Source organism: Dacryopinax primogenitus (genome assembly GCF_000292625.1).
Source record: "Dacryopinax primogenitus strain DJM-731 SS1 chromosome Unknown DACRYscaffold_14, whole genome shotgun sequence".
Classification (NCBI taxonomy): domain Eukaryota; kingdom Fungi; phylum Basidiomycota; class Dacrymycetes; order Dacrymycetales; family Dacrymycetaceae; genus Dacryopinax; species Dacryopinax primogenitus.
The window spans coordinates 246,940-263,708 of NW_024467211.1; the positions used below are offsets into that span (position 1 = coordinate 246,940).

General features: G+C 48.5%; 3 protein-coding genes across 3 annotated transcripts; all 3 read right to left on the reverse strand.

Moving 5' to 3' along the window:
- Positions 1-184: 184 nt before the first annotated feature.
- DACRYDRAFT_23429 (aspartate-tRNA ligase) lies at positions 185-2,433 on the reverse strand. Its single transcript, XM_040773234.1, has 12 exons — positions 2,396-2,433; positions 2,226-2,346; positions 2,119-2,176; positions 1,972-2,064; positions 1,713-1,924; positions 1,510-1,665; positions 1,301-1,460; positions 1,161-1,247; positions 806-1,112; positions 630-753; positions 398-581; positions 185-350 (listed from the first exon to the last, which is right to left on the reverse strand). The coding sequence occupies exons 1-12, from the start codon at positions 2,419-2,421 to the stop codon at positions 259-261; spliced, it is 1,620 nt and encodes a 539-aa protein (XP_040626766.1). The 5' UTR covers positions 2,422-2,433; the 3' UTR covers positions 185-258.
- Positions 2,434-2,569: 136 nt separating this feature from the next.
- Positions 2,570-8,376, reverse strand: DACRYDRAFT_81464 (uncharacterized protein). The gene is made up of 15 exons (XM_040776511.1): positions 7,983-8,376; positions 6,701-7,933; positions 6,507-6,653; positions 6,270-6,456; positions 6,093-6,212; positions 5,876-6,040; positions 5,653-5,819; positions 5,330-5,602; positions 5,110-5,278; positions 4,847-5,055; positions 4,350-4,797; positions 4,159-4,297; positions 3,479-4,108; positions 3,198-3,429; positions 2,570-3,145 (listed from the first exon to the last, which is right to left on the reverse strand). Exons 1-15 carry the CDS (start codon positions 8,166-8,168, stop codon positions 2,672-2,674), a joined length of 4,779 nt encoding a protein of 1,592 aa, XP_040626767.1. The 5' UTR covers positions 8,169-8,376; the 3' UTR covers positions 2,570-2,671.
- Positions 8,377-8,892: 516 nt separating this feature from the next.
- DACRYDRAFT_23434 (uncharacterized protein) lies at positions 8,893-11,846 on the reverse strand. The gene is made up of 15 exons (XM_040773235.1): positions 11,763-11,846; positions 11,639-11,711; positions 11,462-11,584; positions 11,310-11,413; positions 11,197-11,259; positions 10,927-11,146; positions 10,835-10,878; positions 10,458-10,781; positions 10,239-10,409; positions 10,082-10,186; positions 9,888-10,031; positions 9,642-9,836; positions 9,471-9,596; positions 9,362-9,418; positions 8,893-9,316 (listed from the first exon to the last, which is right to left on the reverse strand). The coding sequence occupies exons 1-15, from the start codon at positions 11,808-11,810 to the stop codon at positions 9,122-9,124; spliced, it is 1,992 nt and encodes a 663-aa protein (XP_040626768.1). The 5' UTR covers positions 11,811-11,846; the 3' UTR covers positions 8,893-9,121.
- Positions 11,847-16,769: the final 4,923 nt, after the last annotated feature.

The following is a 16,769-nucleotide window of genomic DNA, read 5'->3' on the forward strand; positions in this document are numbered from 1 at the left end:
GCTGTGATTTTCTCTTTTTCTCTCGTTCGTCCCCCATGTAATAAATATCCTATATCTAGGAGGTCAAGTACCATCTCATATTGTTGCAGTCTACGCCCCTTGTGATCACATACCTTGGTATGTGTTGTTTACCCTTGTTACGATGCACTAGCGTAGACATATACGTCACAGGCCACTGGTCGCACAACACTTGATTTCATTTCATTCCGGGCATGTATTTAGTCCAAAGGTGGTTACACAAGCAGTCTCGTCAGGTCACTACGGAACAAGTCGCTTAGGATCGCGGGGGAACAAGGCGGCTCGACGAATGTTATTCAACTTCAAGAACAGCATGACCACGCGTTCCAAACCTGAACTTGATCAATACCGACATGCACAACGGGCATTACGAACATACCTATGCCGCCGCCTCCATGAGGAGGGCAACCCAAACGGAAGGCATCCAGATAGTGCTTCATACTTGCCGGATCGATGCCCTTCTTGATCATCTCAGATTCCAGAAGTGGGGCGTCGTGAATACGCTGTGCCCCGGATAAAATCTCCTCGCCTCTCATGAAGAAGTCATACGAGTTGGAGTAGCGCTGGTAAGAGCGTCAGAGTAGCCGTTGCAAAGCATTAAACGGGCGCACGTCATCCTCAGGATCAGGCATGGTGTAGAATGGGCGGATTGCCATTGGGAATTTGTCAAGAATATAATAGTCGGTACTGAACTTCTCCTTGACTAAACGTCCAAGCCACCTTTCGTTCTCCGTGCTGTTCGGAGATCGTTAGTGACTGGAACATGGAATGACAGGGCGTCTCTCACCTTAAGTCTTCTAGATCATCCACATCTGCACCGGCTCCTCGCAACATGGATATTCCCTCAGAAAAACGTAGACGAAGGGTGCCACCTTGATCCTTCTTCCGCCACATGAACGGCTCAGCGGGAAATTGTCTACCGATTAGCGCAATTTCACTGGCGTAGCGGGTAGATAGACCCTCGAAAATATTGAGAAAGAGGGAATCAAGAAGATCGACCACCTCGTCATAAGTTTCTTCAAATGCCATCTCGAGATCCAGGCCCATGAACTCAGTCATATGTCTGTGTGTATTGGAATCCTCCGCTCGAAATACTAGTTTGATTTAATCGATATCCTGCAAGGAAAGGGAAAATGAATCACCTGGAGCAATCTCATATACCTTCTCAAAGTCAGCAGCGATGGCCATTTGTTTGGCGAGTTGTGGGCTCTGAGCTAAAAAGGCTAGACCTAACAAATACGGGCTTTTAACATGATCACATACGACAGATCTGTTAAGTTACCAGTAAAGTATTGCACTCTAAACACAGATGCGCCACTTTCTGTTGCAGCGCCCTGTAACTTGGGCGTGTGAATCTCGGTGAAACCTTGAGAGTTCAAGAACGATCGAAAGAGTTCGCAAACTCCATGCTCCACAGTGAATATAGCTTGATTGGTCTGTGTCTGTCCACCCATGGAGCAAAGCAAGACGTGTAAACGAGTAAAGACTTACGCGAAGATCTAATACGCGGTTGTTCAGCCGTGTCTCCAGCAGCACCTTGTTATACTGGATGCCTTCTTTCTCAGCCTTCTCGTATTCCGCTTCGGGGCGTGAGGCATCATCCATCGTGAAGGGCAATCGCGTTTCAACAGGGGAGACCACATGGAGCTGCAGAGCGTGAGGGAGCCAGTACATAACTCGGGAGACACACGAACTGTGTTGATGTGTATCTCTGCGTCCTTGACAGAAGCACTTTGTACCTCTTCAATCGGTCTTGCGACAGTTCCTCGAACGAGCACAATGCTCTCCGTCGTAATTCCAGCCACCCACTTCAACATCTGTCTAGAGACAGCGCCTTCTTTGACCTGCAAAAGGCCCTGGATGGTGGCTTGCCTCTGGCGGAATACAACAAAAACCATCTTTGATCCTATGAAAGTGTCAATGTGGTATTCACGGGGACAAGAAGGACAATGCCTTGAGCTCTAGAGGTGTGCAACCTAGCTCGGAAGAGGACACTGTATCCTTCTGAATTAGCATTCAAAGACTCGATTTGGACGCGTTGTTCTCCTGTAACACCGTCAGACGAACTGTAGTTTTTACTGGAAAGTTCAAAAACCTCACCTGTCTTCGTCTGTGATTGGTTCAAGGGCAGCACGCCATAGTTTCCCACCGCGTCATCCTGGCGTAAGTTCAGCATCATTTGGCATGTTTGATCTACAATGACTAGCCACTTCGGCTGCCGCTCGAGCGGCTGCTTCAGCATCTTGTCGCGCTTTTCTTTCCGCACTTTTCGCAGCCTTTTCCGCTTCCTTTGCGGCTTTTTTCAAAGCGTTCTTCGACGGTTGAGCGCTAGAATGGGAATTCATGAGAACGGATCGTCCAATTAACTAAGGCATACCCCTCTTCGGCCTGTTCCGTCGACATGGTGAGACGGCGCAATATGTGGACAGCAGACGTGAGCAACTGGCGCAAGAGGGTGTGATAAGGGGTATGCTTTGCACAGCCACTTGTTAGTGAGTATGACTCAGCTTGCCTTAACATTGATCAAGACGAACGAGTAAAATATCTATAGACGTCTACAAAGGAACTGCGGCTCTGAAGGAGCTATGCAAATCAAATAGGATACAAGTGGGGTGTACAATGTCGTACATACATCATTGAGAAAATCGATGATCTACTGAACAGGTGTGCCAGTAGAATGGGTATCGGCTGCATCTTGCTTGAACTGTCCTCTCTTCCTGCTGGCCTGGGTTTTCTTCGCAGACGCATGATCTGAGCTTCGTTTTGTGTACTTGCGCTTTCCCTTTGCTTCCTGGCCCACTTGCAGGACCCCTTTTCCCGCGCCAGTCTTTTTGGATTTCACGGCTAGTGCGTCTTCATCATCGAATTCGAAGTCACCATTGGCCGCCCCCTGATCGAAGAAACTGTCGTCATCCCCATCGTCCTGCCAGAGGTCACGGGATCCCATGTTAACCGCTTTGCGCGCTCGTCTCCTAACATCCGCGTTGTTCACGGCTTCGGCCGCTGCTTGTGCTTTCAGTCGATCCATGGATTGTTCCAACTCCTCGGGACTGAGAAGCAGATTCACAATTTCGTTTGTTCCTGCAACTTCGACGAATTGCTTGTTCCCAACGACGATGTCTTGAACCTACGAAACAAATAAATCTTCGTTGTCTGCCCCGATTCCAGGCCATGCTCACGTCTTTTTTAACACGTGCCATTTGAACAATACGCTCATCAATAGTGCCCTTTACAATCAGCCTGTATACGGTGACCTGCTTGGTTTGCCCAAGGCGATGCGCACGGTCCATGGCCTGAGCATCGTTGGACGGGTTCCAGTCCGAGTCGTAAAAAATGACCGTGTCTGCAGCAGTAAGATTGATCCCAAGCCCGCCTGCACGCGTGCTGAGAAGGAAGACAAATATGTCCGACCTACAAAATTACCTTTAGAGCCAAGTTGATTATGAGAGAATGAGCTCACCGTGTCTGCCACTCTTCTACCATGTCTCGGCGATCTGAAATTTTTGAAGTCCCGTCCAATCTGAGGTACTTGTATTGGCGGTAGATAAGATATTCTTCCAGGAGATCAATCATACGGGTCATCTGAGAGTATATCAAAACCCGATGATCCCCTTCCTTTAGCTCCCGGAGCAGAGAATCAAGCCTCGCCAACTTTGCGGAGTCGTATATGAGGCGCTTCATATCCGGCATTCGCATTTGAGTCTGTGGCACCTGTGAACGATCGGACAGGGCCAAAACACCCTGCGGGGCCACGCCAGGTACAAGCTGCTCGAAAGCATCAGAAGCATCTTGGGATTCTAGTAGGCTTGGCGGTGGTCCATAAAGCGCCGATTTCTCGACGTAACCTGCCCTCGCACGGGCCTGCGCCTCCACAAACGTTCGATCGTTTGCGTAGAGGGACGGCGCTGGCGCACAAGCGCGATCTATAGAGCAACGGGCCTCGGCTCGAGATAGGAACGATGCTTCCCAGAAATCGGAGCTAATGGCATGCAAGGCAGGCAACCCTTCGGCAATACTAAGGGTGTTGACCAGTCGATGCTGTTGAACCGTGCACATAGGCATGACAGAGTGAAGAGCAAAGTCTGAATCGCTGTTAAGGGTCGTATCAGCATGTCAGCGGTTGGCTGGCAGTACACGCACAACAAATACGGCGCTGATTCGACAGCTCGTCTAGTCGAGCTTGCGGCAGACGTCATCCGGGCAATGACCGTTTCCTCCCATAAAGTGTATGCCTGAGACGGCGATACATCGATCAAGGGCAGGACAGCAAACGGTGATCCTACGCCTCCTGTGAACAAACAGAGCGTGCCCGGCAGAATGTGAAAGCGTACCCTTCTTGAGAATAGAGCCTTCAATCGTATCTGTTCTCCAAATGTTCATCATATTGTACAACCAGTGAGTATCCGAGCCCGCTTGACTATTCCAGCCCGGGACACAAAGCAGTCCACCGTCACGTTGCAGAAGATTCGGAATTGGCACGACAATGGGACTTCTAGTCGAATCAGGCACGTCAAAAATTCTGGCATCCCGCCTGTAACTAAGAACATCCGACCGTCCCCATTCGGCAAAGGCAAATGGCGAGACGACATCCGCACGTTCGAAAAGTTCCGGATGGTTGCAGATTTTCCGAAACTGCATCACAAGGTTCATGAGGGTTCGGATGCCTTCTTCGCTAGTAGCGGCTTTGCTCAGGAGGTCAGATACGGAAATATTACTTCGAATTGCTTTGTGCATGCGGCTTTGTTTTGGACTCATTTCCACGTAGGAATCAATCTCGATCTAGCCACCGCATCAACCAAGATAAAGGGATCGAAATGAGTGTGCTAACCTTCTCTCCCAGCTCGCTCTGAACATTTTTCTTGATGCGACGCAACATGAAAGGTTTCAAAATCATGTGCAGTCTCTTCAACTGGGCCTGGTTCAGCTGTTGGCTTTTATTCTCCGCCGCATTCTCGATATCCTTCGAGAACCATTCGCTGAACTCCTCGTGGGAGTCAAATAAGCTAGGCATGATGAAATGAAGCAATGCCCAGAGCTCTGGCCAACGATCAGCAAGGGACATACCAAGGTATTGATAGAAAAAGGGTCGACCTTGCATAGAATTCTGAATTGGTGTGCCTGTGAGCAGGAGCCTATTGCGGCAAGTAAAATTCAGCAAGGTCTGCCACCGCGCGCTGGAGGAGCTCTTGATTGCCTGCGCTTCATCCAAGATCATATACTGCCATCTGACGCTTTGGAAGTACTGCGCATCCGCAAGGACCTAAAACATCAGAATTTAGAAGATTTTCTGGCAATTTGTTGCATTCCTCGCCATTTGATAGCTTGTGACCAGAACGTGAAAGGGAGCATTCTCGTTGTATTTGACTTTTTTGCGGTTCCACCAGAACTTGCGAAGAGTTTGTCGGTCCTTCACAACTCCCCAATACGGAAGAACTTTCATTCTGGGAACGAACTTCCGGATTTCCTGCTCCCAATTATGCAGAGTTGAGGCCGGAGCGATAACCAGGAACGGGCCCCAGATGTCGTACTTTTCTGCTAGATAAGCAAGTAGGGAAATGGACTGCACTGTCTTTCCAAGACCCATCTGTTACAGGGTCAGCCTCCATCTCCCCTGCTCTGTACAAATTAACACACCTCATCCGCAAGAATGCCATTTATACCCTGTTCGTAAAGTTGAACAAGCCAGTTCAAGCCCTTCAACTGGTAATCCTTCAGTTTGGCATCTAGTAGCTGCGGCTGTTCGACAACGGCTGCATCTTGCAACATGGTAGGATTCTGGAAGTTCAGCTCCCTGGCTTCAACTGTGCCAAAGGGTCAGAAAACGTGCGGGAGAAGGCATGGCACGAAAAGGTCTAACGGTTCATCAGTTCATCATCCTTCGCTTCTGTTGGTTCCTTCGCAATGTCCGCTTCGATACGTTGCTGTGTAACATCTGCATCGAAGGCATCGGCTCGCTGCTTAGCAAGATCAACAGCTGCCCGAGCATTCTTGGCAGCGTGTGCTCGAAGATTGCTTTCATCCTCTGAGGCGAACAGTTAGTAGAAGTGGGACAATCGTCTTCGGTCAAGGCTCACCGTCTTCGAAATTAAGTGCTTGGAGCCCGTTCTCACCTGGCTCTCCTAATATCGAGGGTGATGCGCCTACAACAACCGTACTTGGCCCATCTGTCTGCATGGTCTCCAAATCCGCAGCGTCTGTAGCTGAGGTTCAGGCTTATCAGGCACATCTCCTGGTCGGTCAATCATGCGTACCTTTCAACTTGCTGCCCACAAAGTGACTGTATAACTCTGTCTGGGTGATTAGGAAATTGAGTTTCCTTTGCTGTCTCTGTTGTTCGCGCTTTTCGTCTTCTATCCTGGCCCTTTCCGCCTCTGCCCTCTCCGCCTTCTTCCGCTCCTCCTTCTCGGCTTTCTCATTCTGCTTCCAGAACGTCAGCATCTGTGAGGGCTATGAGTTACACAGCATCTGAAGGCTCTCCTAGGGCGAACCTCTTTCATGATCCTCCTCGACTTCGCCGCAGTTTCCTTGGCATTCCTCGAGCGAATTGCCTTAGGACGTTCTTTTCTGGAGGCCAAGGCCATTCGCAACGTTTGCAACTTGCGTGCATGGAAGAACGCTTCATACACACGGTGTGCCTATACTCAATAAGCATGGTAGTAAAGATCAGGGTGCTGATACACACTTTGGGCACTGCCGACGATGCGATATTCTTCCAGACCTTTCGAGTGTTCTCTTCAACAACTTTCGCTCTCTTTGAGGCCATTTCGAGGGTGTACTTCTTGAAGTGCCGAGGTGGACTCTGCGGAAGGAGGAGACGTTCGGGACTCTCCGGTCGACTGGGTACTGGAGCGAGTTGATGATTGGCGGGAATTGAGAAAGGAATGACGCGTGTCGGCGAGGGCGTAACCATTCTTTCCTCTTTAATAGATCGGACCTTCTTGATGCTGCGAGGCTTCTTCCTTGCGGAGGGTACCAAACTAGGAACTGGCGAACCCGCCAGAGGCTGTACATCACTGAGTGACGGGGTTCCAGCATGGGATGTTTGGCTCGGAGGACCATCAACCAGTTCATCTATCATATCCTCGACACTGAGACCGAGGTGCGTGGGATCCAGCCCCTGAACACGTGCTTCCCTTTCACTTGTGCCCAATTCTAGTCCTAGGCCGGACTGGGACCGTGATGGGACATTCTGTGCACTTTTCAGCGTAGAGTCGTCTTGATCAATTGGAGATCTGTAGTCCTTCCTGCGCTTTTTAGACTCTTTTAACCTTCCCTCGTTGTCCAGCTTTCGCTTCCGATCTCCCAAACCAGCGTCGAGAACGACATGGACACTCGGTGGGGATGCAAGTTCTGTTTTCGTGCGAACGTCTTGCCTAGCTTCATACTGAGACGATAGAGTGCTAACTGGGAGCGCTGGTAACATTGGTGCACCTTCATCATGAGCATGTAGGTCGCGAATGAAAGTACCACTTTCAGAACTCTGCTGGCTGGCATCCAGAAACACATTTGAATGAATGGCCGAAACGCTGTTACCGGCTCGATCCGAAAGGGCCGGCTGACGAGGGTCAGTGCGATGATGAGGGTGTGACCGCTCCCCATCTTGATGACCAGAGGAAGAAGCTAAACCATGCATCAGCGTGTGGTACGCGGCTTCATTCCTTTCGTTCGTGTCTCGTTCGAAACCATTCTCGATGGTGCGCAATCGCCGACGAGCAGTAGACACATACTCACCCGCAGGTTCGCCCACAAGTTCAGAGCTGTCATGAAGGGCACCGTTACATATAGGGGAGAGTGGCTCCTCAAGCAGGGACAGTCGCCGATCCTGTCGACTTCCACCAGGATGAATGAGACGATCATTAAAGGTTGCCAATGCAAAAGATTGTCGGTCTGGGGACTGGTGAATGATATCGGACGCCTGAAGTAATTGAGATGGGTGTTCACGGCTCGAAACTTGAAGCGCTCACATGTCTTTTCCTCATTTGACCAGGATCCCCTTCAGCTCCTGTGAATTGTCCTTCCCCCTCGTAAAAGTGTTTTCGCTTTCGTGACGAAGGCACCTCGGTGATGTAATGCCTCTGGTCGGATTCCACGCGAGATGCTGACCCTCCTGCACCCCATGAACTTGCATTGAACTCCTGCCACCGTGGCATGGCAGGCAGATAATGGCCATTCTCTGCGGGACCGGAACTGAGAGTGCCAGACCCATGGTAAACCACCCGGTCAACAGACGGATCGTTGGTCACGGAGCATGCATGGGTAGACGAGGCTTGAGGTAAAGGGGTATAGGCAGGGCCGGTTCGAGACTGGATTGGCGGGAGGGGCTCATCGTCATCGTTGTTGAGTATTCGAGACAGAGACATTGTCTGATGAGAAGGTACGGTGAGCATGAGCGGCCATACACGACGATCAAGTCTGACGGACGGAAGCTAACCAGGATGGCAATGATAATATTCGCTTATGGAATCGCACAGCAGAAGGTGTCGGCCAAAAGCAGCGTGATTGGAGTGTCGTGCGTGTTGAACAAGACAAAGGACGTGGTGGGGGAATGCGTTTGATTGCGATGATGAAGCTCGGCGATGCCAGAGGCCGTGGGCCCGTGCGAGAGGTGAGCAATGAACAGGGCCGGTCCCCAGGGCTGTTATTCACCCGATCTCGGATCTGGGTTGTCCTTCACGCGGACTGCAACAGAATCGCGTTCACCATTCGGAACGCGACCAGCATAACCTGCACAGCCCAAACTCCGATGGTTCTCCTTTCTACGATCTCGTTCTATCCATCCACCTCGACCGTTTCAATACAAACACTAATGCCCCGGGAATGCATGTGGGTCAACTTCCAAACGACTCATCACGTTTACGACTTATTTCCCTTTTAGGAAATTCCTTGGAAGAATACCTTGTCACGTGACCCTTTTCAAATGAATCACCAAGGGTATCTATCAAATATCCTTGTTTTATAGCATTATATCTCGAAATTATGGATGGTGCAGAAGGATGGAGCCCCTACACACCTGTCGAACATTCACCCCGTGGCCGGAACATAGGGAATCCCGGCTGTGAATCGACACTGAAACTGCGGGCAATGGCTCCCTTCCGCAACAAGATCAATTTGGTCTGACCGATCGAAAGTTGAAGACAGCATCCTGCAGGTCGAGGTTTCCTGAATAAAGCGTGGCGATATCGCAGAACAAACGTTGCAGAGGAGACGGAAGCTGAGCACAGGGACCGAGAGTCGTCCCTCGACTGGGATGTTGAATGAGGAAGAAGGGAATGAGACCTCGACCCAACGCATTTACAATCTATCACTCGTCAATGAGGAACAAGTAGAGGGGCGCCAATCTTACCGGAATCACCATGCAGTTTCGCTGCTGAAAGGCCCGCAATAAGAACAACCAAATTCTCTGTCGGGGATTAGGGGACTTGATCAAGGTCGAACACAGAGAATGCATATACCTCAGTCAGGGTGACTTGCTTTGTGCCGAGTTCCCACAATAAGCGGGGAGTGCCCAGTAACCATTCAGAAATTAGTTCCGGGTCCTGAAAGCGAATGCAGCCCTTAAAATGCCGGTCACCCTGCAGCTAGTGAAGGTCAATGCGTATCCAATTACAATGAGGAATTCAAACCAGAATCAAACGTCCAATGAAGTCGAAAGCGAGACTCTTCACCGGCGACATGAGCGACAAAGAATTGGCGTGCGAAATCAGTGCTCGCGTCAAGACGCGAGATATTGGTTGCACGTCCTTCATAATATCCATGGCGCTGAATAAATACCACAACACAGGCATCATCGCAAGATATTCTTCACCCGTGCAAGGAGCCTTGATGCAAAATGAGCCGTGAGGTGAGAGGCTCCGAAGCCCAGAGCGCACCTTGTCTTCTAGCCATTCCAAAACGTACCCCAGGACTGAGTGTAAACGGTCAGCTTTTGAAACAGGCCATGTTGGCGAAGACAGATAGTGCAATGCCACGATTTGACAGTAATAATGGTTCGAGGCTCGCAGAACAGTGCCCACCTAGCAAATGAATAAGCGGCCTATTAGGACTTCCACGTTGCGACATTTACCCGCTGATGGCCTGCTGCTTTCGGGCTCGCGAATGGGAAGCGCTCGTCCAAGCGGCAAAGAGCCTTCTCAAGACCAAGCGTAAAGTGGTCACGCGATGTGTCGATCTGATTTCGCTTGAATTGTCACCAGCATGACGACGGTGACCGACCCACGAACCTCAATTGAATCTTGAAGCACAGACGAGAAAAGAAGGTTCAAGATGGAGATGCTGAGCCACAAGATCTGAAGCACATGTTCATCCGATGCCAAAGGCTCATACGACGCTGCCACGACTGATGCTTCGTGAATGAAGTCTGTCATTGCAGGGACGAAATCGTCGACGATGTCCTGTGTACCCCTCAATGATAGTGCACAGGGCAGGGCCCCATTCCATACCTTCACGTAGTCGGTCGGTCTCATACTCAAATGGGTAGAATCTGGGTCGGGGACCATTCTCTCAGACACATCATGGGAGAGCGAGAGGACTTCAGGAAAGTGGCTAAAGGACAACGAATCCTCGACGAGTTGCAGCCCTGACTTGCCCCAAAATGAAGCCTCTGTTGTTGATATCGTTAGACACCCCTGGAATGCCTCGAACGACTCCTGGGAATCGAAGGAATTTCGGAGATACCATAAAGGCAACCTTGAACTGTCATCTAAGGTGGAAGTTGACAGCGCCCTCAGAAATGCTCGGAGGCACGACAAGATTTCGGCCTTCGTCTGAAGCGAAGTGTGAGCATTACCATGGGCGGATGAACCACAGCAAAACTCACCGGTGATGTGAGAGCAATACTTGAAGGGGCCCCAATGAACGGCTCTACATCCGAGGGAAGTTGACGAAGAACATGAGGAAGATAGTACTCACCTCCTGAATTCTGACGCTTGATTTGCAAGATCGCACGGAAGGCGTCTAGCACTCGACCGGTGGAACTCGTTTGATTCAACTCTTGTATCACGGAAACCGGCGCTTTGTTCAATAGAAGGTGCAGGAATCGGATTGAGTCTATACGAATGTCGGGGAAAATATGGGTCGTGTTAGAAAGAACATGGAGAAGCAAAAGTGGCACATGAGGCTCCAGTTTGTCCTTTGATGTGCTGTCAGGCCCTGAGTAATACAAGAAAGAAGAAAAATTACAGTTGAGGTTGAGCTGATGATCGACTTCATTGTATCCAAGCACGCTCTACGAACCGCTGTGTCCTGCATCCATCCGTGAACACGCGGCTCGTCATCTTGTAAATGACACCGGCCTCGTCACCTATCAAATGACCTGATGTTTCGAGTACTTGTGACATCATGTCTTCATTTTCTATGCTGGTTTGCTGGAAAATTTCTTTCAGTCCATGTACAGAATCTGCCAAATTGTAACTGATATGCCAGAAAGTAGAAGTGAATAGGATACCTTTTCTAACTGCACCGTTGTAGTGCCGCAAACGGCTGATCAGCTGCGAAAAGGATAGATTCTTGCGAGTCACTACATCTCCCGCTCTGTATGTATCCACATTCTGGGCTGGAACGTTGATGGCTACAACACGCGCTCATTCAAGAGGATAATAACGATGTCAACAGATGTCCGAACATTTTACGTTGAAGGAAGTATCTGTCGCATTTGGAGCAGATTTCTTGGCCCTGCCGAGTTTAAGCTTTGCTTTCTGCCAGTTGGATGGGTATCCATTACAATGCATTTGGAGAAAATACCGCACACTGAACTCGCTAGCTTTCTCCCTTTTCTTCTTGTTACTCTTCGGCATGGGGTGCCTAGGTGAGAATGGTGAATGGACGAGTGGATTGTCCCCTCAGAGGTAGACGCGGAGTGAGGACCCTTGAGCAATTTTACCCTATCCATCCTTCCCGTTAAGGAAATCTGGAATCATTTATCCCCCTGGTGGCGCGCGCCGCGATAGTACTGTGACACTTGGGGGTTGCGTGAGCAGAGCTCGCACCGCCGATTCCCCCAATAGTACTTCCATATCATGTGAAAGCTCTTACCAGATATCTGTCCTTAAAGTAGGGTCGAGGATGATGCGCCAGTGGGTGCCGGTTCCCTTCCTCCCTCCGGTCAGGGGAATCGGAATAGATCTCAAGTTTCACAATCCAAAAGTCCATGTGTTTCTGTAAGGGTCCCCCTTACTGATCTACTTGGGGGGTGGTGCGAGCAGAGCTCGCATGGCCGATTCCCCCCAAACGGCATAATGGTAATGGGACAAGGTTTCACACTGGAGTGTCATATATTTCTAGTGAAAAAATCTGACATCTCATGGTAATTAATAGCGACTCCTCCATGGCAGTGTAGACAAGCACATGTGGCATTTGGGGGGTGCTGATAACGGACCCTGACAGAAATTAGTGCATTTTTTTAAATTAGAGTACTAATAGTAAAATTTAATGAACTACAAGAAAGTGTATGAAGTGTACAAAATATGTATACACTTGATTGTGAGGGCCCTCAAAAAATGTGATGCAGATTTCAGACCCTAGCTCATATTTGTACAAGAGCAAGGTTATAGCAAGGTTATAAAATTATCAATGATTTTCTAATAAAAATGTGTATGAAGTGTAGAAAAGTGTACACTTGATTGTAAAGGCCTGGGTAGGACCCTCAAAAATGTGGCATGGGTTTCGAACCCTAGTGTGCATTTCTGACAGAATCAAATTACTTCTGTTTTATGTGAGGGTGCTCTTACCAGATCTGGGATTAAGGTCAGGTTGAGGATGACGTGCCAGTGTGGGAGTGGCTGGGGATGCTGCTTCCCTTTTTCCCTTTGGTCAGGGGAATCAGAATTCTGTCTTGTATCTCTTCCCAGGGTTCTCCTTTACTCCCCTACCTCTCTTCCTAGGTTCTCTTTTACTCCCCTATCTGCATTGTGCATCTTCTTCTGTTTGTTTCTGTTGCTAGGCCCTACTTGTTTGCAGGTCTAGCCCATCTTTTTCCATGTCCTTTCCTCTCTCCTCACCATCATCACTACAAACTGTATCTACATGTTTTCTCTAATACAGAACAGTCTTAACAATACTTCTGAGGATACTTCCTTGGACTGGACCATCAGTGTGGGCCTATACCAAGGCCCTTTCAATACAATCTGCTGTTAACCTAGTGGGCTCCATTCCACAGAGCTGTGACACTTTGATGAATCCTCTCCTTGCCTGTTTCTCTCTCTGCTCCTCAACCTCCCTCTGTCCGCCATCAGTAGTCTCACCAGTGAGAACCCTTGAATCTTGCAACCAGGTCCACTTTGCTCTGCATCACTTTGAAACCCATTTATTTACCTGTTCAAGCTGTGCAATCTGATTTGTAAGAAATGACTGCTCTTGAGAGGAGAAAGGAAGAAATGATTTTCAGACACCTGGATACCAATGGGGTTGCAATTGAACAGTTGGACAGAATGCTACTGGTCTCAAATGGATTCAGCACTTCCACAAACATCATGATCCACAAACATGCTGTGTATCATCCAGTGAAGGAATGGTGAATGAGTGCTGGATGGGCATGAAAGTCATGTGAATGTGGCATTTACCAAATATTGAACTGAGAAGATCATCCTGCTCTGCCTTCTGGTATTCATTGCAGCTCAGTCTCCTGCTTGATGCCAGTCCTTCCAACCCAAACACTGTAGAATAGAAGGCATACAGCAAAGAAAAATCAAAGGACAATCTTCCCAGCATTCCAAGTCACATTTCAGAAGGGTTTCACAACATCCCAAGTGCCTTCACAGGTGCTGGCCTTCAATACGCTCAGGAAGCTCAGTGCAGCCACCCATACGGACTCCACCTTGAAAAGAGGATGCAGCCAGATGAGTTTCACAGACACCAATGACTCCCATTGCAGTTTCCCTGTCACCAAGCTCACATCTTCATCTGCCTTCAAAGTCCTCCTTTATTAATTTCTGCCATTATTGTCCAAGGCACATTGCCAGCCCTACAATGAGACAAGTTTGGGTTGATCTGAACCACAAGAACCATCCTAGTGAACCCTAACCCTTCTCTTTCAAGCAAGCTAGAATCATGCAGAGTGAGCATCAAAGTCAAAAGTTCACAGGTCGGCTAGGAGAAGAAACTTTGGACCACCAAATCGTAATCCACATTTAAAAAAAAAGAATGATGGAAAATAATGTCTGATAATTGGTTGCTCTATATGCAAGAGAAAAGCATGAGTACCTTCACAGAGTTGTGGGTTTTACCAGACTCAGATTGTGGGACAAAGAGGACCATTGTGCAGAAGAATCAAAGTGGTACTAGACATCACAGGAGATGAATTCAAATGAAAACCATGATAACTAAACCAATGCAATATGTTTTGTGTACTCCATGGGCAATGTATAGCTAGTACTTAATAATAATACTAAGTGCTTTCCATATTTCATCACAGGGTGCTTTTGGGTGCATACTGGCAGTGTGAGGAATAATAACCAACTATTACTATTACTATTACTATTACTAATCATATTACTATATTAATATTACTTTTAATATTTATTAATATTCATTACTATTACTATTACTATTGTGTTAGGGTTTGTTTCACAGGTTTGGTTGGGGCCCAAAATCATCAGTAAGTTACTGGGGTCCCACCAAAATACTGTGTAGAGATCTTTTTTTGGGTCCCAGAGCAATTCCTGCCTTTAAGCAACCTAGCCCCTCCCTGCTGTAAGGGTCCCCTTCATCTATTCCCTCTTGTATCTCTTCCTAGGGTCCTCCTTGACTCCCTTCTCTGCATTGCACATCTCCATCTGTTTGCTTCTGTTGCTAGGCCTTACTTCTGAGTGATACTTCATCAGACTGGAGTCCACCATCAGTGAGGGCCTATACCAAGGCCCTTTCACCTGCCAGCCCTTCCTGGTTTCCATTCTGATTCCCCTGGCCAGAGGGAGGAAGGGTGCTCTACTCTGTTGACTGGTGTGACTGGTGTGACTGACTGTCATCATAAGTGAGTAATGAATGTTTAGACACAGTTTCTGGTGATGATGGTGAGGAGAGAGGAAAGGACACAGAAACAGATTCTGATTCCCTTGACCAAAGGGAGGAAGGGAAGTGGCATCCCCAGCCACTCCCACACTGGCACGTCATCCTCAACCTGACCTTAATCCCAGATCTGGTAACAGCACTTTCACATGATACAGAAGTAATTTGATTCCATCAGAAACACTCTACGCAAGGGTCCGCAATCCACGTCGCACTTTCTAGGGTCTTACCTGGGCCCTTAGTATCAAGTGTACACTTTTTTACACTCTATACATCTTTTTTGTAGTTACATCAGGAAATATGTTCACATACCATTAGAAAGTGTACAAATTCAAGCTAGGGTCCAAAATCTGCGTCGCATTTTTGAGGGTCTTACCTCGGCCATTACAATCAAGTGTACACTTCATACACTTTTTGTAGTTCATCAAATTTTATTGATAGTTATACTACTAACTACTCTAATAAAGATATACTAATTTCTGTCAGGATCTGTCTTCTGCATCTAGCACCCCCCAAATGCCACATGCGCTTGTCTACATCACTACAGGGGGTTCACTATTAATTATTAGATGTCAGATTTCTTCATTAGAAATTTACAACACTTCAGTGTAAAACTTGAGTTCTATGGTACTATTGTGCCATTTGGGGGGAATCGGTTGTGCAAGCTATGCTCATGCCACCCCCCAAGTGTCATCCTCAGCCTGACCTTAAGGCCAGATTCGGTAAGAGTGCTTTCACATGGGACGGAAGTAATTTGATTCCGTCAGAAAATGCTCTACACTACCAGGGTCCGAAATCCGTGTTGCATTTTTTTAAGGTCTTTTACCTGGGCCATTACAATCAAGTGTACACTGGTTGCCTCATATACCCCTCCTTGAAGGGAAAAGAGGCAACCATACCAAATCCGCCAGTTTGCGGAATGCGCCCTCCGCGATGATCGAGGTACCGCGCTCAGAGGCTATCATTGCTGCATTTGCTGGACGGGGGGCTATCGGAGATGATCTGCGTCGGGATGTGCTGATACGGGCTCTGAGGAGAAATTACTTATCATAATATGTTGTAATCGCATGTTTCTCTTGGGTACAGCCTAGAACGGTGTAATAGCGATGAAGATTCACTATCGTTTGAGATGTGGCACGGGGATTGTCTCCCTCTGCCCGGGTTAGTACAGTGCTGCAGCGGTAAGATTCCAGGTTTCGCCAGAGTCGTCAGAGTTGATGGTTGGAACCGACGAGCGCTCTCAAGGGTGTCGCCGGATTTCGGAGATAACGTTCGGCATTAGGGTCAAACTGCCAAAACGTCCGACAGCCTTGAGCGCTTGAGATCTTGACGCTCGTGGGAATTTTCACTGAAAGACCGATATTTTTCTTCGTTCGACAAGCGCACATCATCTTCCTGTTTCTTTGTCGGAGGTATTGTATTGTCCAAGTATCAGTCCATCAGGCATGTTCTCCGCTCTCTCCCTGTCGGCCCTTTCCCTACTGTCCAAAGCCAAATCTTCTGTGGTAGCTCAAGAAAACGGAAGCCGGCAGGAAAAGTCTGAAGACGGTGGGATAATAGGGCGCAGGGATGAGGAGGGGGTTTGGGAAGCATGTCGGTGAGTGGGGTGAGGCTTTCGACTGGTACCAATATGTCGGCAGTGAGCAACAAGTTGCCTTCTTTCTCAGAGGAGTAGGCAAGGTACTGGTCTGCCTCACGCCATGCTGCCGGGCATGCACAGAGACAAATGAAGGGAAAAGAGAGGATGAAGG